The 23,195-nt window shown below is 40.5% G+C and overlaps 1 protein-coding gene across 2 annotated transcripts in view; it reads right to left on the bottom strand.

The window, feature by feature from the left end:
• The window catches only part of CNTN3 (contactin 3), a 94,545-nt gene that overhangs the window by 47,200 nt on the left and 24,150 nt on the right, over positions 1 to 23,195 (bottom strand). For both annotated transcript variants that reach the window (XM_002186688.7, XM_030282810.4), the window contains exon 3: positions 3,328 to 3,423. In XM_002186688.7, coding sequence (XP_002186724.6) covers positions 3,328 to 3,423 — 96 coding nt within the window. The remainder of the gene's footprint in view (positions 1 to 3,327; positions 3,424 to 23,195) is intronic.

Here is a 23,195-nt window from a genome sequence, read left to right as displayed (position 1 = left end):
CCTTCAAATCCTGCCTCATTAATGGATTAAACCCACATTTATCAGGGAGTTGTATGAAGAGGGAGGACAAATCCTTGCTGCTTTATCCATGTAGAAACATCCCTGCCGTACTGCATGAAACAGGAACACAGAGCACACAAGTCTAATTAGGAATAAAGCAGATTTTCCTTGCAATTTCCAAGCAACAGCTCATCAGCTCCACACAATTCTTGTTATTTATTTAAGTTCTCTTGGGTTATGGTCACATTCCCCGTGGGAATAATGACAGCAGCAAGTACACCAATATAAAACTAATGCTGTGTTTTTTCAGGCAAACTAAAATTTGTTGAAATGTTCAAATAACCATCAAGAAAATCTTCACTTCTACCATTAAAAATCATCTTTTTCTCTGCGTATAAAGCAGTTTTAAACCACCCCAGACAACACAAAAGGACCATGCCTCATTGCCTGCTCCTCTCTCAAAGAGCAGAAATACCTCATAAATCCAAAATCAATGTCATCTGAGGAAAACTGACTACTAAACAAATATAAATCACAATATTCAGGAACAGAAATAACAGTTGAAGACAAGCTACACAATAATCACAATACAGTACAGTAGTAACAGGAGGTAAAACCCTACAGGAACTCAGATTTGCTTTACTGAGGGCTTTGTCACTCGTTAGATACCAATTTTGGAACAAAATCGGTAGCAGAGAAAAATCATTTTTAGATCTCCATATGTCTAGCTTTTCCCATTCTTGGCAGAATGGGCAAAAATTAGCATCACATGAATGTTTTTTAACCAGCTGCACATTAACTGTGTCCAACATTAAATCTGGGATATTGAGATGTTTGTTGGCTCGACAGCCCTTTAAACCCATTAAAGACATCACAGTAACACAGTAAAAAGTCAAAATAGCTGTAGATTTCAGTGCAATTTAAAGGTTGCAACAACTGGAAAACTAGCAGGAGAGCTACATAAATTTTTATTTTATTTTACCTTTTGAGCATGTGGGTGAGGTGATTTACTGATTTTTGGTGGCAAAAAAGGGGTATTTTAACAGGTTCCCTGCAACAGAATTCAAAGATCCAGAAGCATGGCCATGCAGAACGATGACAGATGACCATCTTAATTATCCAAACATCACTGCTCAATTATGATACAACTTCGGGTATTTAACAGAAAACCAGCCTGGATCAGAAAAACATTTGGGGGGGGGAAAGTCTTCACACTCAAATCCAATAATTTACCAAATCTTCCACTCAGTAAATCCCAAACTGCTAAAAAAGGGAGTTTTATTTAATTTCCAGAAAGGGGAAATGTGGTAACTCTAAAGGAAGTATTGGAGTGCTTTGAGATTTGTAAATGGAGTTTCAGTGTTGGTTTAATGCTGGCTGTCCACAGCCCAGAGGAGCTGGAACTGCACACTCTAAAGGACAAAATCACTGCTAACTGCAGGAATAATCTGCTCCCCTTTGAAAAGGGACATTCATACGACTCATGTAAATATCTGTGCCCAAGATAAGCAAAGAAAAAAATACGATAAATTGCAGAAGGGAAGCAATTTTCTTTTTCCATACTATGAGCTGGCATTTCTTTGGGGATGAGCATTGGTTTCTATTGTAACTGGGATGCTGTACAGAGAGGAATAATAACTATTTAATCAAGTCTCTTCTTGCAAACTCTTTACAGAGAATGCAAGAAATAAGTGCAATTAAGTTAGCAAGCTCTTAGAAACAGCACAACACACCAGAAAACAAAAGCAGAGTATTTTGGGGGCTACAGGGGGAGAGGAAACAAGCTGGTGGAGAAAGTTTTTAGAATTACTACTGTCTGGAATTATTTGATAGCTCAGCGCAATAAATACAGACTCCAAGTAAAAAAAAAAAGTCAGATCACTGATCTGGAAAGGGCTGAACATCCCCCAGGCCAGGTCAGCTTGTCCTAAACCATCCCTGCTCTGCCTGACAAACCACTTCTGCTTCCTGGCTGGATGTTTTATCCCAGACTTCATCCTGCATCCCACCCTGCGTGTTTGATGTCACCTTGCTGCAGCTTTATTTCAGTGAAGAAAGGAGAGAGGTGTTTTTCCACCTTGCCCCACGTCTCCAGAAAGCTTTTAACAGTTAATCCCCCAATTCTCAGACAGATTAAACGATTTGAAGTAATTCTGGTACCAGTTCTCAATCCCATTTGGTAATTCTGGGAGAGCTCAGCTCTGTTTTTGCATGAATACCACAATTACTGTGGGGGTGTCAATCATCTCCCATCTGCTGACTGCAGGAGGAATTCTCACCTCTTCCAACCACTGTTCTCAGCCCCACGAGCACGTCTGGCCTCACCTCCTGTTCCACACCTCAAACTTAAACCTTGCCAGAGTCAGGCAGCGTTGCCTCAGCTTGGCCATCACCTCTGGGTGTAAACCCACACACAGGACACAGCTGGAGGAACAGCTGGGGCAGAGAAGGAAAATGTTATCATTCTAATTCTTACAGATAGCTGGGAGAATGACCCATTTCCTCAGCTGCTGAAAGACAAAGCTGTTGCAAGGCTATAAAGATGATTTAAGAGTACGTATCAGTTTGGAGGAGAAAAAATTCTGCAAGCTCAGACAGTTGTAAAATTGCCACTTTATGGCTGTGTCTGCTTGGACTCTACCAAATTTATGAGGCCACAACACCTATATTATTGAATATAATGTCTCGCTTTTATTACCTTGTCTTTGCAATCTGATCTAATGTTGAACATCACAGCCCTTCAATAATGACACTCCATATCAATTAAAAACAATAAAACCAGTTCCTTTCAGATATTACTTGAGGCTCAAGAGCAATTAGTCAAAGACTGAAGATGCAGAATGAGGGAAGAAATGCACTTGCAACTTTTGGTCCACCAAGAATCCATATATCCACTTTTCTCACCCCCTCAGTGTGGCAGTGGTATAAATTACACAGCGTCATTCCATCCCACCACAGAATGTCTTGATTGCAAGAACACAGGCAGACAGCAGCACTGCTCAAGACAACCATTTACTCTCTGCTCACAGGGAAAACTGGATTCATTGAGGCTCAGCAATTGTGAAATTGGGCAGAATGTAACTCCAGAAGATACTCCATTAATTATAGGAAATCCCATAAAAATCAGACATATTAAGTGCCCAGAAATTACTAGGAACGAGAAAGGCTTTTCAACATAGAAGTAAATCCTCTTAAATACTTTCCCCCTCCTTTGTTTTTGGTTTCTTTCTCCCCGCTTTTACTTCAGAGCTCAGATTTTGTTAAAATTGTGATTTTGGCCTCTCCAGGGATGCTGCCCAGCCCCAACACCCCGAGGGTCCCCCTTACCTCCAGCCCGGGGCGGGGTCCCACAGAGCAGCACGACGCCCTGGCCTTCGCGCACCGACACCGCGCTCCTCATCCTCGTCCTGGAGCTCTCCACATCTGCCAGGGGAACAGCAGCGAGCAGGACATCAGGAAACATCGACAGGACACTGACACTCTGAAATCCTGACACTCTGAAATCCTGGTCTCTGACCTTGGAGAGCACTGGCTGCTCCTGAACATGATGCTGGGCTGATGTTCAGGTTCCTGCAGCACATTCAGAGGACTGAAGGTCAAATCCAGGCATGTTTGGAAGTGTATCAAGAGTGATTGTTTATCCTTGAGCTTCTTTGTTAGGTTTTTGTTTGATTTTTAATAAAGCCACTATCCTAAGCACAATAACACCAGGGAGGAGAGCTGTGTCTTCTAATAAAACTTATTATTACATGAACTCATTGGGAAGGGACATGAAGTCCTCAGGGTAAATAAAATACCTTAAAAGGTGGGCTAACAATGGCAAAGCTTGTTTACTTTTACAGATTGAACTTATCCCTCTGAAATCTCATCCTGCTGAAATGTCTCAGTAGATAAAATATAACTGAAAACAAAGAGCAGAGGCCAGGACAGAAGATGCTTTTGAGGAGTGGTGGGTCAGAGCAGGAGATGCTTTCCAGCACCCACGGGATGACAATATCCCACTGATCATGAAAGAAAAGGCCAGAAACACATGAAGTGTTTCTGCATTTTATCTGCTGGACTAAAGGCTGGTTTATTCATCAGCAGATCTTTTAAAACTCTCTCAAACTGGTCACCAAACTGAAGTGCTCTCATTAGTTTCTCTTACCTTAATCTTTTCACTTCTTCCTTGCATTTATTACACCTCACTTCTTATCTCCTTTCATCTGAAAAGCAACTATTCATGGATAAAATTAACAATTTAATTACTTAACCCTACCAGGAAAAGGCTCTAATCCTGCCACTGAAAATATTTTGGTAAAAATGTTACAAAAATCCTGACTACAAGGGAAAAAAAAATCTAACATAAAAACCAAGCTGGAACTGTAATTTGCAAATTAAATGTTTTTATTGCCTGTTTATAGTTTGCCATATAGAAGGAAGTTTAAAATTAGCAGCTGAGGCTTTCTGACTCCTGAAACAGCATTTTCTTCTCCTTTCCCCTGCTAATACATGTATTTGCCTCACTGCTTTAGAACCAAGTCCATAAAGTTGTATCAACTGAAATATACACACCATTGCAATAAAATGGAGAAAAAAAACACAATTCAGCTTTGTTGAAAAGTCTTCGATTCTGTCCAAAATGAGAACAACAAAACGAGTTCCTACCCATACAAAAAGGATGTAAAATCTGCATATTCCACTGGGTTCCCTCCTTTTGTTTAGTAAGCCAAGTTTTCAGTCTCAAGCAGTGAGACTCCAAGTGGCTGAAAAGATTCCAGAATGTGGAGTGAAAGCGATGTGAGTGTCAAACCTGAACAGCTGCACTGGAACACTCCTGTGCTACTCAGAACAATGAGACACATGGATGTGTGGATTCAGGAGGGGAAAACACAACCTGGAACGTCTCTGAAAGGTAAACGAGACTGAGAACAGGGACATTTAAATAAAATACTAAATCAGAACTCATCTCAGAGCCCCCTGACCACGTTCACTGCGAGCATCTCCCAGATGGGTCTGATTTGTGATCTCGTGTAACAGAGAAGGGAGAGATCACATCAAACAGCACAGCCATGCTTTGGAAAGACACAGAGCATCCTATGAATGAAAAACTCGGAGCATTTCTGATGACAAAGCTGCTCCACACACACAGCTGCTGGCGTGTGGCAGCGCTGAGCTATGTGGTGTTTTGTCATAAACCTGTGTGATATTTCACCCCCAGACACCAGTTCTGTACACGGGAACTTTGTGAGATTTGCAGGCAGTGCTGGAACTTACACCAAATCCTATTTATTTTTTTAAGTAATACAAAAAACACATTCACTGTGAGAGGAACAGGATTCAGTTTTCCAACTGTTTTTTTTTTTTTTTAAATTCAGGTTTCTGACTCCAAGTCCAGCAACAGCCAAGCATCTCATCACACTTATATCAGCTGCTCTTTATTGTCAACACATGTTTGTTAGCAATTCTACCACATTTTGAAAACTGCAGAACAAGGATTCAAGCTCTACTAACATAATTGTCCCTTAATAGCCATGAAAATATTTATTGTATTGCTGCACCAGACCCACTGTTACTCAAAGGAGCAGAACTTGTTAAACATACTTTAGGTATAATTCTGTACTGGTAGGATGTTCAAGTGCCTAAATGAGTCAGACAACCAAATCTAAGCTGTTTTCTTGAGTGGGTAATTCTGAAGTGGGGACTCTGTTTGATGTCAGCCCATAATGAAGCACTAATTCACAGCCCACTCGCCCTGGTAAAAGTCACATTATTAAAAAGAACAGAAATTCCACTCTCTCAACTCTTGAGGGCAAATAACAGCCTCAGCACGTTGTAATAGCTATGTTGGTAATGAGAACTGCTGAAGAAAACAGAGTAACAAAAATTTGTTTCTTTAAAAAGAAAAAACAAACACAAGCAACAACAAAACCCAACAACCTTCACACCACCCCCTAACTCAGCTGTGTGCATGAACAAACCTTCTTCTCCAGCACCCTTTACCCCAAAATTGGCTATACCCAGGCACTGCTGCAATCATGAACTTTGTAATTCTTTAGACAAGACACCCAGAACGTAATGTGCACTTTGCATAATTAATTTCCACCAGGATATTTGGGATACACAGCCTGTTAAGCCCAACAGAAAAACACCACACCAGGGCTGAAGGTGAGCCAGTGAAAAACTTTCTGCTGCTTTCCCAGGGCCTGGATGGAGCCTGGCAGAATCCCACTGGGCTAGGAGTGAGAGATGAGACCAAAAATTATCTCTGTAATCATTTCTGCTGGGCAGAGAGAGAGAGAACAAAAATATTCACAGTGCAGGAGTGAACATCACTCAAAGCAGGAAGGGTGGGGGTGATTTTGTCACTTGAGGAGAGATTTAGAGGCTGCTGGGGAAGCATCTCCAGGGTTTCACTTGGTCAGGCAGGTGCTACAGGGAAATCACAGAATTCCACACCAGCCTCTACCAAATCCTTTCTTCCGTGCCACATGGCTGAACTTGCATTTTATGCCCCGAAAGCTCCACGACAGAGCTAAGCAAAACAACCTCCCACCCTTCAAGGCTCATTTTACACCCAAAATGCTGCCCAGACAACTTGTGAGTTTGAAATATTGTCCCCATCTCGGCTCACGTCAGTCCCACCAGCAGAGCCCATCTGAGTCCACAGAACACCACAGAAATCCATGGAAATACAGCCAATAAAGTGCTGCAGAACCTCAGTGCAGAACAGACCCTGCATGTTGTTTCCATCCCACGAAATGCTGAATATCTCACAGGTGAGTCCTGCTGGGGTGAACAGGCTGCTGGAGCCAGGTACAAAGAACAACCAGCAGCAAAAAAACCCAACAGATCTTTGAAACTCTTCCCTTTCCCTCGAATCGACTTGAGGAGACAATTAAATGCTCCTACACCCATTAAAGGAGAATAATTCAAAACTCTGTGTTATATAAACATAAGCAAGGAAAGCTAAAAAATAAATTGGCACAGATGTGCCAGAGTGTGGTGAACAGGAGATGCCAGCATGGGAAGAGGCAGAAGAGTTTGCAATAATGAGGGGAAAGATGGACAGAAAAGGATGAGGAGATCTGTGGGATCTGTGGAACTGAAAGAAAGGACCAGAGACAGAAAAGATTAAAACAAAGGCAGTAAAATAATATTAATAGCATAAAAGTTGAGTCAACATCTGATAAGCAAGGAGTATTTTTTTTTAAAACATGTTTTGCACTGGCAAAAATGCACTGAAAGAACTGGGAAAAAACCCAAACCAAGCCCTAACAGCGTTACTAGGGAAATGCATGTTTTGAAAGAAAAATGTTCTCCAATATCTATTTCCAAAAATATGCCTTTCATAAATTCGTATTATCTGGGAATTACCACTCAACTCCAGGCAAACACAGCACTGAACAAAGCAATTCAAGCAATTTGGGAAATATCTCAGGAGGCAAGGATGTTTGCTCAAGGATTATCCTACAGTCGACTTCTCAGATACAACACAGATTTTTTTTTCCCTCTAACATTTCCCCAAAACAAGCCCTAAGAACATCCTGGCAGCCTACTGAGCACCGGCCTCGTAAGCACAAAGCAGGTTTAGTGCTGAAGAACACCAGGCTATTCACATTTTAATAGTCAAACAGATGGCTAAAGCCGTGCCAGATCTAGCTCTAATTATCTGAAGGTTTGTTTATTTATGAAATATGCAGCAATGTTCCCAAAAAGCCTTTCCTTAATAAATAAATCAATGAAAACCATCCTACAACAGCTCAGTTTTAAAGCACTGGGAACATGCTGACAACAGTGGGGTTTATTTTTTTTTTTCCCCTGCCACTGACTTCAGTCCTTTATGTTTCCAGAGATGGCACCTTGCACACAGAGAAATGCACAGATTCTGCCCCAAGCATGGCAAAATACCAACAGAAAATGTTCCTGGGACAGGGGTGTCCTGCCTTGTAAGATAAGCATGGATTCTGTTTGCCATCTGTTGGAGGTTGGGCAGTTTCCTTATCTCTCCCAAGAACAATGTCTCCCTCCTGGGAGATATCTTCTGTTAATGGGCCATTGAATGACTCAGTGCATGACTGGGAGAGTTCCATCATCCCATGGTGAGATGCTCCACCCAGAGGGAGGAGCCAAGCAGCCCTACCTGCATAAAATCAGCATTTTTGGACACCAGGGCAGCCCTTTGCTGGATTCCCAGAGGAGCAGCCACCATTTAACTGGACATTCCCAACACCCTGACTCCTCAGGGTGTCAGGTTTCTGACTCCATCACCAGTTTTGTTTGTACTAATCACATTTTTTTAATTTAGCTTTTTCCCTAGTAAAGAACTGCTATTCCCATTCCCATATCTCTGCCTGAGAGCCTTTTAATTTTGAAATTGTAGTAATTCAGAGGGAGGGGCTTTACCTTTTCCATTTCACAGGAGGCTTTTGCCTTCCTTCACAGACTCCTGTCTTTTCAAACCAAGACAAGTGTCCTGCCCACAGATGTCCCAGCCTGGCTGCTCTCCACACCCCCAAACTTGTGAGGCAGAAGAAAAATCCGATGTTCACAGGCCTTGCATTTAGTTGTGGTCTCATCCAAATGTGTGGCCTTACCTAGGCTGAGCAAAAGAACGTGAAATATTTTGTTGTATGTACAATGAAACTGTCATCTTCCCATCCATCAACAGTGCAATAATATTATTTATTTTGTATTATATCTAAATTAATATATTATAGAATATGTATTACAATAACATATATTTTTATATTATTGCTATAATATATAACAGTAGAATAATATTATTTCATTTATATTAAATATTATTTTTATATAATACATATTCCATTAATATATATTTATATATTATTGCTATTAATATGTAACAGTGGAATAATATTATGTAATTTATATTATATCTAAATTAATATACTATATAATATATACTACATTATTATATATTTATATGTTATTATTATTAATATATAACGCTGGAACAATAATTATTTCACAACAGTGAAATAATAAGCCAAAAATAAGACATCCAGCCTTACTGACCTTGCCAGAATCACCCGTGCCATTTTCTGATCCAAAAGCAGCTGGGGATTATTTCCAGGTCCAGCTGCTGTTCAGTATTTTTAATTGGACATGTTAAACACAAATGGACTTTTAGTTTTTGTATTTATTTTAATAATTCTCCTCTTTACTGGTTCTCAACCTCAGGTATGTTTTGCCTCAACTCTTTAATAAAAGGAATACAAGGGAACCTGGAGAAGGTGACTATTTCTACATAACTGAATTCAATAACCCACTTGAAGTGAGCTGCAGAGAGGATAAGGTGCAAGGATTGATTCATACCATAACAAAAATAATATTTACAGAGGAATTTAGGAGAAATTTAAACTTTTAATTCTATTACTGAAGATGAAAAAGAGGCAGAAATAAAAGTAATATGTTTTCAGAGTACATTTTCCTGGCTGATGCAGAGGAAGAAGAGTTATTTCACTGCATTAACTATTCACATCACAATTTGAAGGAAGAGGTGGGCGAATTTCCACGTCTGACAAATGAAGTACCTCAGCCTCAGTATCCTGAGCACAGCGTTTGGGACTGACATTAATTGCTCCTCTGGAGCTCAAACCTACCATTTCTGCATCAGGGATGGAATGTGCTCCTCCCTGGACTCCTCTTCCACCTCAGCAGGATCTGAGCGAGCACCAAGATGTCACCACAGCACAAAACAGGTTCTGCAGAATTGCTGCAAACATTTCTGCCTGTAAATCTCTGGGGTTACTTGCTGGGATTAGACTACATTAACAGGCTCAGAAGGACAGCAGAGATAAGAAAAATGATCTATTTCTATTTCAGCACCATACAGCAACGCTGAAGTTGTAGCTTAATGGATGTTCGGGAGCACATCAAAGCAAACCAGAAGAGATTTTGTTCCCCTCCTTCACAGCTGCAAAAAGTGGCTAAAGCAGTCTGGAGTTATTTCCTCACAGATTTCAGGGAGCAGGACTGCAGGGAAAGGCATTTCTTACCCTGATGTCATTTGCAGCTGACAAGCAAAACAGGTATTTTCTGTGGTAGATAAGGCAGAAAAACGGAAAGAAACCCTGCGTTACTGTGACGTGGACAGCAGAGGAGTTTAAAACAATAAAAATATGCCAGGTTCACATAAAAATGCAAAAAATGAAAATTAGAACTTTATCTCCAGGAGACAGACCACAGGAGAGTCCATGAGGCAAAAATCATTTTTCCAGTGCTGAAGATGAAAGCCAAATGATGAACCTTCCCAACGAAGCCACATCTCCAATCTGTGCAAAAGCACGAGCTGGTAATTAATTATTTAATGAAAAGCAGAAAACTACTGCATCACCTAATTGTGCAAACTTATTTCTTTCTAGTCCCTAATACAATTAAAAGAACACACTGAGGCTGCAAACTCAATTATTTGGAGGTAAAAAATCCAGAATTAAGTTTGCCTAAGAGCACAAATATTGCCAGAGGAACAAACCAACAGCCCCATCAGTGAGATCTCAGCACCACTGATGGTGGTGATGGCTGATGGTTCACACCAGGGCTTCCTGCTATTAAAGCAGCCACTCTCCTGTCTTACCTGGAAACCTCTCAAGTGCTGCTGAGTGTGTTTAATTAGTTTTCAAGAGCCTGAGTGCTAGGTGGAAGGTGTGAGGTTGTTCTGCAGCCAGAGTGAGCTGCAGCAGGCTCTGAGCCCTGGCTCCGCGCTCCTGGTGGGATGTTTGGGGAAACCAGAGGAGCAGTGGCCACTTGGAGTTGCTCCAACAGGCAGAGCAGGACCTGTGGTTGTTGTTCTGCTGATGTGTAGCTGTGTAAACAACTTTCTCACGCTTGTATTTGCCATCAGCAGCTCCCAGCAGGCAGCAAAGGCTCCGTGGTGCGCGGCGAAGGGATTCGGGAGCAGCTCCAGGAGATGCCCAGAGTGGCTCCTTGCAGGAGCTTCCCATCACAAGGTCAAAGCACTTGATCCTGGTGGCATTTCTGAGGCAGGGCAGACCCAAAGGTTGCAGCCAGGCAAACTCAAGTCAGAATGACAAGCCCAGGTCAGTTGCTGCAAAGTGGGGAAGGGCTAACACCAGGGTCACGCAGTAAAACCCTGCTGTGATACCTGTGAGGCCAACACAGACCTCTCACAGCTCCTCCTGACCTCTCATCAGAGGGAGACACAAATAATCTCTTATTTTTTCCAGTCTAAGGACTGTCAGCACTACCTTCCATCCCACCAGAGCACTGCTCCTGCCACTGACAAGCCCAGGCTGATCAGCCCAACCAGGGTGACAAATTCCACCTGCTTGTAATCAAGCACAAATCCCACTTGCCCTGCCACACATCCACTTCTGCCCCTCACAGCCTCTCTAAAAATCACAGCAGCCTTTTCAGGACACGTGCTAGAGCTTCAGCCTGGTTACAAAAGCTCTCTTTCAATATTAATCATTGCTGTGACCCAGATGTAACAGAGGCACGTTGAAAACCCAATCAGTGTAATCCCCACGCAGATAACAAACCCCATGTTCTGCTTTATGAAGGCAGGAACGATAATCATTACACAATTAAACAAAAGGGTAAATAGATGAGAAAACTGCATCTGGCCTGGCTCAGACTGAGCTGGGATCTGCAGTGTCTGGAGCAAGAGCAGGAGACCCTTGCAGGCATGACTTGGAATAAATTAAATTCACTCCATAAAGCTTTTGTGGTGAGAAGTCAGTGCCTTGGCCGGCTGGGTCACCTTGTGCAGCGACAGATCAGTGGCAGCCAGGGCGTGTGGCACTGGAGGACCTCGCTGTGCCCACGTGCCAGGCTCTCAGCTGGGAGCAGAGCAGTGTCTGCCAGCCTCTCCAGACCCTGGCACACGGCAAACCAATTCTACCCTGCCACAGAGTCAGCAAACAGCACAATCTGCAAGGATGTGCAGGTCCCACAAGTTTAGATACAAAGCTCAGACCTACAATCACAAGACGAGTTGATTTTTTTTCCCCCTCCTCCACAAAAGAAGGATTTATTATGAAAAAATAAGACAGTAATTCCACCGAATCCTCATCAGGAAAGATAGGAGAAAAATAAGGGATGGATAAGATGCAATTGGTTTAAAGAGATGCTGAAGTTACATTTAAATGGAAGCAAAAACAAGATACACAAAAAGATGAAAGAGTAAGTTAGAGCAGCATGTGTTATTAAGAGCTGAAGTTTTAAAATATCAAGGAGGAATAGGCTACATATTGCTAACCAAAGCTGCATAAAAATCCTTCTGAAAAGAAACTGAAATAAAATCAGAAACAGAGATGTAGTAAGAAATCAGAGGTTCAAAATCAGCTGAATGCAAAGGAGTTTTAACAACAGATAAGGAAACACAAAATACCGTGGTTAATATCAGATTATTAAAAATCAAAAGCATCATATCACACACTCATACACTCATTTGGTACCCAGGGAAGCCTCTGGTAAATCACACACAAGAGTTCAGCCAGCAGATCTGAGGCTGTGGTAGTGCAGAGCCAGCCCCTACACCCAACAAATCACTGGCCCGTTTGATTTTTTAACTTAATTAGTGGATAAAACAGCAATGTGTACAGTAGAGGCAATCAATGCCGTTCCAAGTCATTAGATGTGGCAATGACAGTAAGTTCATCCAGGGAAGCTGCACTCAGGGACAGGATTCCTGCTGGGGCTGCCTCATTTCTGACCATCCTCTCCCAGCTCTCACTCCCCAAATCAGGAATCACTGTGAGCACAGACTGCAAAGCACTGCCACTGCAGCCATTCCCTGCAGGCTGGGGCTTTCTGCAATGGTACCACTTGGCAGAGACAAATGGCTGTGGACAAAATGCTGCTTCAACTTCAGACTAAAGCGATTCCCACACGGCATTAATATTTAAACCTGGCTTAGCTTGTTTTGGGTAAAGAGGTTTTGACTCAGTTACTTCTATTTCAGGAAAACATCTGTACAACGTTGTTGAAAAGAGCTGTAGAAATAAAAAGTGCTAAGAAAACAAATGAAGGCATTTGAAACACAAGTGGTAAAGAGAGCTTCTACCCAGCTGGTGAGTTCATCTTCCCAGCCTGTTCCATCCCCCAAAAGCCAGTCCAAACTGATTATCCAGGAGCAGTATTTTTTTGCCCTTCTTGCAGCAAGAGAGCAAAAAGAAAAGGCAGGGATCATCTGAGCACATTAACCTCCCTGGAAGAGAAGGGAATGAGACAAGATCTTTAGAGAATTGCATTCTGTCTGCCTCTGCAGTAATGGCATTACACTTGAATGAAAGCAAAATTATGTGGAAGACTGTTAGTTTACTGAGGGGTCAAAGAGATGACAGCTGTGGCAGGAGGAGGCAAACCTTTAATATGCCATGATGGACCAATGTGCACATCCTTCAGTGGATGAATAAATGTGGCTGAACAAGGGATTACACCTGAGCAAGCAACAGCATAGATTAATAAATTCAGCATCAGACCATTCAACAACAGAGGCTGCAGAAGTGGGGAAAAAAAACCCCAACTCCTGAAAAATAGCTGAGTTCTGCTATTCCATTTAGAGAAACAAATACAATCCCAGTGTTGCTGAGGAGAGTTTAATAGATTGAGACATGTAAATAAGGAGAAAACAACCAAAAGACAGGGGGACCTCAAATCTTTTTGCTGGTATCTGAGCAGAATTGTTCCGTGGCAGATGCTCCACGTGCAGCCTGATCCCCAGCCAAAGCCACACTGCTCCTTGCAGGGTGATGTAATCCTCAGAAATACATCCTTAACTACAACTGAATAAAAAGTCATGGGCTGAAAAAATAGAGTTCATAAAAAAAAAAAAAAAGAGAGAGAGAAGATGTCTCGCTGCACAGGGCTGAGAGAGGCAATAACAGGAAAATAAAATCAGGTACTGCATCTCTTCTCATAAGTACAGAGAATTTCCTTAGTTATTAAATGAGACTCTCCACAAGTCCCAGCCCGTGCTCTCTGTAACTACTCAGTGCCAGAGTGGATGAGAAACAAGACATAAATACATAATCAATACAAGAATAAAGACACAAGCAATGAATGCAGTGTAATAGGAGCAGCTCTCTAACTTCCACTGCTTCAGTTTTAAGATGCCTACTTTGCTTTGCAATGAACATCAGAAAGCAAAATATGCAGGCTGGCAGCAAACTGGAGCTCTGAAAAAGTATCTTTAAGGTAAGGTGATACCCAGTGAAGGCACTGAAATTGTTATTTGCAATCTGTCCACATTTATTGGGCTGCAGCCAGGGGTTAATTCAGTCAAACTCTGCTGTGTATTTCTTATAAATTCACTGAATGTCAGAGTAATTCTGTACATCACAAGATACTGTGCTTGTTATGGAATGACAGCATCATTTAGGCTGGGAAAGATCTCCAAGAGCCTCGAGTCCAACCATTCCCCAGCACTGCCAAGTCCCACTAAACCACTTCCCTAAATCCCCCTCTGCACGTCTTCCAAGTGACCTCAAAAGAAAAGGACATCTCCTCTACATTATCTGAAGAACAGCTTCAAAAAGATAATGTTGTCTAAAACCATGCCAGGGCACTCTATATATCAAAAAAAAAAAAAAACAAAACCAAACCCAACATCTATTAAATGATGAAGTCAAACTCTCTTGGCCACCCAGCCAAGCCTTCCCTTATTTCAGCTCCTTATCCAAAGCCTTTTAGCAACACCCTTTTTTCTACATCACAGCTTGGTGCTGTAAAACACGTTCCAAATTGATATTCTAAATCTTTATTTCAGTTTGAGGAGGCTCCAAGTCCAATGTGAGCCATGAAGGGTGGGGTAGGACACAGCACAGCCCTGTTTCTGTTGACTGGAACAATTTTCATATTTGATTTTTTTTTTTTTTAAACTTGCAAGAACTACAGATGAAAGATCAAAGCATTCAGTTCCTACTGAACGTTCCTATTAACTTCAATGGGCTTCAGATCAGGCCCTTAATGGGGTACTAATGTAATGTAAACATTTTTAGGTATTATCTTAACATTATCAGGAGCATGTTAAATGGGCTAACAAGACCCACTAGGGTAATTCTGACAAATCAAAAGCTGAAATACTTTCCTTAGCAAGGATTGCTTTGGTTTTTTTAGTGAATGTAAGCTCTGTTTTCCCAAATAACCTATATTTCAGAGTTTTAAGAACAGTCCTGCAATGCATAATCCTAAGCTATGTCTGCTTTTCTTAAACAAAGAAACCAAGCACACAGACAAAAAAATTAAAGTGTTTCTGATTTAGAGCTTTACTAGGTGAGGGGAGCTGCACAAGAAATGCTAAAATTTTTAGTTATTTATAAACATTTTATAAATATTTATATTTATACAATAAATGAGAAATGAAGTCAGCATGTCAAAAGGCTCCTCTTAAAAAGATTTCAGAATTTAGGCATGAAGTATAAAAATGTAAAATCATATTGGTGTCCATTGTCTCCCTTGCACTTCAGACACATCTTATATTAAGCAAATCCAATCAAGGGAAGTATTTAATAGGAGAAAAAGATGTAGGGAGACAAAAAAACAGCTGTGTTTTTCAACTTCATTTAATGCCTGAAGCCGACTAGCAGCTGCCCCTTGGTGCCCTGATTTTTAAAAGTGTTAAAGTTTTGTTTTATAGCTCTTTTAAAAGTTTTAAAGTTCCCATAGAATTTCTTTAGCCTTCTGATAATGCTTACATATTTAAGAGGCAGAGTTCCCACCCAATTTCATGTATAAATAGAATAGTTCACATATTTCTCTGTAAGTAGAGAGAAATGATTGATTGATCTTTGGACCAGTGTGGTCGAAGAGGTGGTAATTCCATCCTCCAATCCACAGTCACCTTTGGAATTCTATAAATACCAGATGTTTAAATAAAACAGAGTCTTTTTCTCTTTGAACTTTCTCTTTTGAACTTAGCAAGCTTCTATGAACTCATTTTGTGTCCAACAGCAACAGCCTCTGAGTGAGGATGTGCAGCCTTTTGGATGAACATGCTTTTGGAGGAACATCCTTTTGGAGGAACATCCTTTTGGAGGAACAGATTTTGTGCTGTGATCTGGAGCCTCATCCCTGGCACTCTGAGCATTCCAACACCAGGATTCTCCCTGGGCTGGACAAAAGCTGGGGGTCCTGCCCAAAACTCAACCTTCCCCTAAGAGATTCCACACCCCATGAGGAGCAAAAATCGTGGAAAATAAAGGTTTACCTTTGCTCAGAGTGCCACTCTTCCCAAGTTATAAAAACCATAATGCTACAGAGGCTTAAATCTGTATTTCTGGTTGGGCACGTGGGCTGGCCTAAAAGTTTTGGAGGAGTTAAGCTCACACAACATCCTAAAACAGCACTAAAGCTTTAGCCTTCATGAAAAAAACCACATGGGAAAATGATGATGAGAAATAGCTTTGGGAGGAAAATAAAAGTATTTTTTAAGCTCTCTGTTTTTTGCTCCAAAATATTCTTTCCCTTATTTTCTGTGCCAGAAAAGTCTCTGCTCTCTCCTTGCCACACTCCTCTCCTTCACAAGCTATTCATGCACAAGCTTTGAAAGATAGTAAGAGACAAGCAGATTTACATCAAAAAAAATAAAGAGAGATAAGGTTGCTATGGGAATAAGAAGACAAAAACTGTTACTTAATCCAACATAAAAAGGATGAGAAGTGGAGAGAACTCAGATGGAATTGAAACTGTCACCCCAACCAATGAGGTTATGATCTGAAACAACTGCTTTTTCTCCCTCATTTCCTCTATGCTTTTATGTAATTTCATTTTCTCGTCAGAATCTCTTTACAGAAGACAATATTTCAAGTTAAGATTCAAAAAACTTTAAAAAATGAATTAGAAGTAATATTTTCCAATATGTTGCTCACTACTGTCACTCACTAGGCAAACTCTTGCAAAAGCTGAAATATGTCCCCTCTGCAGCAATGCTATGGATGTAGATGCGAAATTGGAGATGAATCTTTAGATTTTATATATACATTATTTATAAAAAAATAGATTCAGCCACGTAGTTGTCTCACTTTTAACTACAGTCTATGGTCTACAATAAAATTTTACATAGGCTAGCAAGCAAATTCAGATTTAGGGTTTTTCTACAGCTGCAATCAAAGGCAATTCTTGTGAAGTCTAAAGGCAGAAAGAACTGTCACACACCCCCTCTCCCCAAAAAGCCAAGGCACCATTACTGTCAGCAGTTTATCTCCGAAAACACTGTCTCTTATCAGTGCTTGCTGGAATCGTCTCCCAGCCAGCACAAAACACCGTGGCAAGGAATGAATCTGTCCTATTTTCAAGTTGTTGATACAGGATAAATGTCTCTTCTCATTTTGAAGAGCGCAGGGAAAATGTCTTTCCTTCCATTCCACACCCCCAGAGCTGCCCTGACCTGATAAACCCAGGGCCAGGTGATCTCCTTACACAAAAAAAAACCCTTAAAAATGAGAAATAATGGGATGAAACCTTAAAATACCCAATTCTCAAAGTCCCTACCAGATGATCAGGGTGATCTCTGACAACATCAAGTCTGGAAATAATCTGGAATAATCTAAAAACTTTTCCTGGACATGCAGCAGAGCTTTGGGAGAGGAACTCTTATTTACACCTTAACTCTCCCAAGCTATGCCCACCATCTCCATATCAAAATTTGCCACTCAGGTGTTTACCAACAGTGAGATCTTTATGTGCCACCCCCGAGATACAGGAGAATCCTTAACTGAATCAAACATCAAACTACCTGAGGATTTTCTTTATTGCTTTCAGAGTTATAAATAGCTGTACCAGGCTAAAATACACACTAATTACCCTTGACTATGCAAATGAAGCTGTTTTTAATTCAGGTTTAAACCATTTTCAAGTGCTCATTTTGCACAACAACTGCCAAAGGCAAGGGAATGCCACACTTCTCTTTGCAGTCCTTTGCTTCTTGCCGCATGCAGAGCACCTCAAGCTGCCCCAAATAATTGTGCAAAGCAAGTGCAAGGTGTGACTTTGCAGCTCACAGCCTGTGAGGGTGGAGTGGCAGCATTGCAGATGAAAAATTTTCTGATTACTTCAAACAGGATCCTGACACACTTTGCTGTGTCTGCTGAATAAAAGTGATGCTCACTCCTCATATGGTAATTTTTAACAAAATGACACTTCAGAGGTAGGAACAAACCCTGATGTGTATTTAGGATAATGTGGCAAGTCTCAGCTTTGGGATTCTTTTCACCCAGACACTTGGGTCCGCACAAAAACTTCCAAAAGTGTCCCTGGGCTTTTTCTTGGCAATTTAAATAGAAACTTGAGTCACCTGCACAAGCTCACAGGCATCACAGTCAAACCCAGGTCACCTCAAAGCTGCTTGCATTGGGCTATTATTCCATATTTCTGTGTCCCTGCCTGTGAAAGGAGGTGGAACTGGATCATCTTTAAGGTCTCTTCCAACCCAAACCATTCTGTCATTCTCATTTTACACCACAGGGAAACATCCAGTTGGCTTCAGTGTGGAATTCCTTAATTTATATCACTGCACTAAGTCACTCTGTCCCTCCCCTTCTTCCCTAAGGTTTTCTGGTCCCACCTACTGAGTAAAACACTACAAATACTTGTGGTGGCTGCTTCAAAAAGGATTGGTTTCTACCTTGAAATGTTCCTGAACATCTGACCCCCAACTGTGCAGAAATAAAGAACAGCCAAGCACAAACACATTTACCTACACATCATCTTCTGCTTTCTATTCCAAATATTTCCCTAGAAAATGTTCTCTTCCCTGCCCAAAGGCCTGGTTATGAAATGCCTTTGATTTTCTTGAAAGACCCCTAAAATTCACCAAGAAAGTCATAACTCCATGTTCCATCCAAGGAGGGGAAAAGCATCACAACTCTGCTAGTCAACTGTATTTTAATATTCTGTTTATAGTTATGGAAATTTGGCTCGTTTTAGCATCAATAAGTTCTGATTGTGCTAATCAGACAGGAATATAAATGAGCTTTTATTCGCTTAGGTTTTCAAACACGTTTAGTAAAAATATGGTTGGGGTTAAGCTTAATACTTTACAATGCTGTGTTATTTTGTTACTGAAAAAACAGTGTGTAAATTGTGTTTTAATCCCTGATAAATACTGATCCTTGAAATCTCACTGCTGATATGTACATCCTGTATTGGAGGAGCTAAAGGCTACTATTAACACATTTGTTACTACACAAAAAACTGAGAGGTTAATTATGGCACAAATAAAGCTTTTGTCCAAGGCACTGGCAGCCACATATTTAAAATCACCAAAAATTAAAAACCTAAAGTGCTCATTTTGAACATCATCATTAAGAACAACAAGAAAAATCAGAACAGTTTTTACTGAAGAGCTTTTTTTTAAAATACAAACTGAATTATTGTCAGTTCTGCTGTTTTGCTGAACATCTGCCAAATTATTCAGCTTTAGATTTCAACCCAGTGTACCTCCCCTGTTTTTCAACTGTCAGTCACAGACTCTTTAATCAGATTTTTTTAACTCCACAGTGTCCTGAGATTCCCAAGTAAAGGGCTGGAAGCTGAGAGTCTTCCAACAACTTTCAGGACCTCACTTCTGAAACTCTGACTGTGTTATTCCACACTAAAACCCAAAAAACACCCATGGAGAGGCTCCTGTGCTGTCCTGGTCACAAGGCAGGCAAGTTGGGAATCTTCAAAAGTCACTTTTCCCCAAGGTATCTGGGAAAAAAAGGCTGAAGTCACACAGCAAATAAGCAGCCATAACCCAAATACCAGGCAATGATCTAGCTACCAAAAAAAATCAGCAAACAGAAGTCCTAAGGCACTGGGATTTATCACAATTCCCACTAAATCAATATTTATTTATGGATTGCAGCAAGCATTCCAGGAGGGGTTACTATTCAGTGTTCCCAAGCTCCATAACCTTTTACAAGAAATATATTGGAATTATTTGCTCTATTGTAGTGCACTTCAAACTGCAGCAGGCAGAAGAACTGTGTAAGTACAAATGTACAGCCTTCATGCTCAGTAGTATGTGCAGTAACAAATTTTTATTCCGGGATAAACGGCTTGGAAATTCCTTCTTGGTAATTTATGTGAAAATCAGAATTTCCACCAGTCAAAATTTCTCCATTTAAATGTCATCAAATATGCAATGAGCTTAATTAATGAAAATAAAGGCAGCATTTGTCTCGTTAAAATGAAGCACTGATTGTCTGGAGGTGAGGATTCAGCTTTAAGGCTAGACAGTATCTGCAGCACGAGGGAGCTGCTTTCCAGAAGGCTTTTTTCAGTGTTGGAATCTGAGGTATTGATGATTCTGAGATTGTAGAAAGTCTCTGTCTTTCACCCCGTTGCCAAAGCAGAAGCCATAATTGGTCTGTGCTGGTTTCAAGGTTGTTTATTCTGTTTATCTCTAACATGTTCTGCTGCCCTGCCGCAGCTCTGTCCTGCAGGGCAGCGTGTGGGGCTCTGCCCTCAGTGGGATGTTACAAACATTAAATACCAGAAACTACCTGTGCTGGATTTACAATAACGTGCCAATATCTGTCACCTACGTTGGACAGTGTGTCCCCAGCCTGAACCAACAGAAAAATGCCAACACCACAGTGAAACATGGAGGGCATGAAGAAGGAGAAAAAGGACAAGACACACCCAATTTCCTCCATCTTGTCCCCTCTGAACCCCTAATCTAGAATCCTAAAATTTTACTTTTGCACCCGTGCCACACTTAATTATTACTAATATCAAACACTCAGAATTAATTAATTCATTCATGACTTCACCATGGCTTATTCTGGGACTTTCACTGTTCGTGTTGTTCTACATATTTTACTCATTTTCAACTTTGAAGTTGCTCTTCAGAGTAATTTAAGGATAATAATGGGAAAATGTGTGTTTTGGAATTTTGAACAAACTAGAAATTTTAAATATATATATTTTATATATACAAATTATATGAAATAGAAAAATATATTTATATAGAAAATATATTTATATGTAAAATATATTTATATGTAAAATATATATTTATGGATAAAATATATTTATAGATATAAATATATTTATATATATATTTTTTTTTTTTTTTTTAATGCTCACTAAATTACCTTTTTGCTCCCCAAACACTTCAGCAAAAAGCACAACTCTCAGGACTGGTTCCTCATTTTGTAACTAACTGAACCCAAACTTTCTGGCAGTGCACTGAATGCTGGTAGTGCTGCACAAGCCATCCCCTCTAAACAATTCTGACAGTCACTACTGGCATAGCTCCACTTGAACATGATGGCTGGACATGTAAAATGCACAAAAAGGAGCTTACTATTAATATGCAAAAGCATTATGCATCAAAAACCAGGCTGGCTCTGTCTGAAGGCTGTAACTCTTAATGAAAACTGAATTTGAACAAGAGTAGTAAATGATGTTATTTAATTTTTTTTTCTTACAAATGGACTTTTACCCATAAAGAAACTCCCCAGCAAAGACTAAATCTGAAGGGGATATTTCTGCTCTCCTTGTGGCATGATTTAATCACAACATCAGAGCAGTAAGAACACAGAAGTTTTATTTTCATGCTCTTTGGAAAATAAATAAAGAATCATGCTTTCCAATTTCATAAGTCTCCTAAACTTGATACTCAAAACGAGAACTGGGAATCCGATACATGACATTGCTATGCCTGAGGGCTTAGCAGTTTATTTCTGTATTAGCCTGAGAAAACAAAATGAGAAAATGAAAATGAAAGCAATAAAAGCACCTGAATTGACATAAAGAAATACAAAGAATATGATCTGGTTTTAAACTCAAATGGACTGCTGAATAAGGAATTAGAAGTAAAACCTCCTTATTGGCAAATTTGAGTATGAAGTGAGAGAACAGAAACCAGGCTTCAATGTCCAAATAATTTCTATATATTACAGTAGTGCATTGGCTGGTTTTTTTCTTTGTGGCTTTGTGGTTTTGTTTGTTTGTTTGTTTTTCTGCCAAGGCTTGCAATGCCTGGAAGAAAAAATATGAAATTATTTTTGTTTTTTCTCTATTTAAATGAAGTGCAGCAAGGCCAGTGTTAGGATATACTGTGATGGCAAGGAGTCAGAATTTCAGGAGACAAAGTTAATCCAAGTGGACTCTCCAGGTCTCAGCCTGGACACTGTGTTTGAAACGCGCCCCTTCATCTCCTGAAGGAGGAAAATTTTATGCATTTACACACAGAGTCCTCCTTGTTCCATTTCTTTGAACTCTCTCTTTATTCACAGCTTTCCTTCCCCTTCAACCACCCTTCAGAAGTTGTTTTTCCTGTTAAAAATCAGGAGGAGCTTTAAGAACATCCCTTTCTGGGGAGGAGAGAGCAGCTGGTTTGAGCAGGGGAGAACAGCAGAGCACAGTGAGGAGTGAGGAAAGCAGTGCCTGTGCTCTGCAGGGCTGCACTGCCCCCCCTGCCTTCTCCTCCTCTCCAGGAGCAGGAAAATGAAGCCAAAATTCATCAGAATTTGAAAAAAAGGAAAAAATTTACAACAGCCATCAGAAAACGCAGTTGCCTCACAAACTAAAGGGAAGTTTTTACACACTCATGTGATAGGGGTTCACAAATTCATCACACTGCTCATCAAATTGCTCCTCACACATTCCAAACAGGAATTCTACCCCAATTTCCCAAAGGACCAAGTGCAATCAGCACACTCAGGAGGGGTGAAGGCCCTACAAGAATCAGAAACTGCAAGAAGTTACACCTGGAATTAATCCATGAGTTCATCACTGCTTAGTATGGCACTTTCACTGTTGATGTTGTTCTGCATATTTTACTCATTTTTATCTTTGAAGGTGGTCTTTAAGGACAATAATGCTAAAGTGTGTGTTTTGAAATGCCTCTCCTAACAAGGCAGACATTTGGAAATCCCACATATACATATATATATGTATTTAATACTCAGTAATCACCTTTTTGCTCCCCAAAGTAAATGGACAAAAAACCCACCCAGTAGTCATACAGATATAATCATACTTCAATAAACAGAAACCCAAGGGCCACTGGTTGTTTTTTTTTTTTCATTACATCCTCTCACATTCTCTTTGATGAACTATGAAGATTCACAACAGATAAAGGAAAAGCAATTCAGTACAGGACACTGCAATAAGGGGCTTAGTTTGAAATACATGATCTGCAAAGACAGACAATGTCAGGGTTCATAAGCCAAGATCAGCATCATCTCCTTTTCTGCAGCTGGGATGTTATTTCACAACACTGAACTGCACACAGC

Source organism: Taeniopygia guttata, chromosome 12 (genome assembly GCF_048771995.1).
Source record: "Taeniopygia guttata chromosome 12, bTaeGut7.mat, whole genome shotgun sequence".
NCBI classification, from domain to species: domain Eukaryota; kingdom Metazoa; phylum Chordata; class Aves; order Passeriformes; family Estrildidae; genus Taeniopygia; species Taeniopygia guttata.
This window is presented reverse-complemented; position numbering and strand designations above follow the sequence as displayed.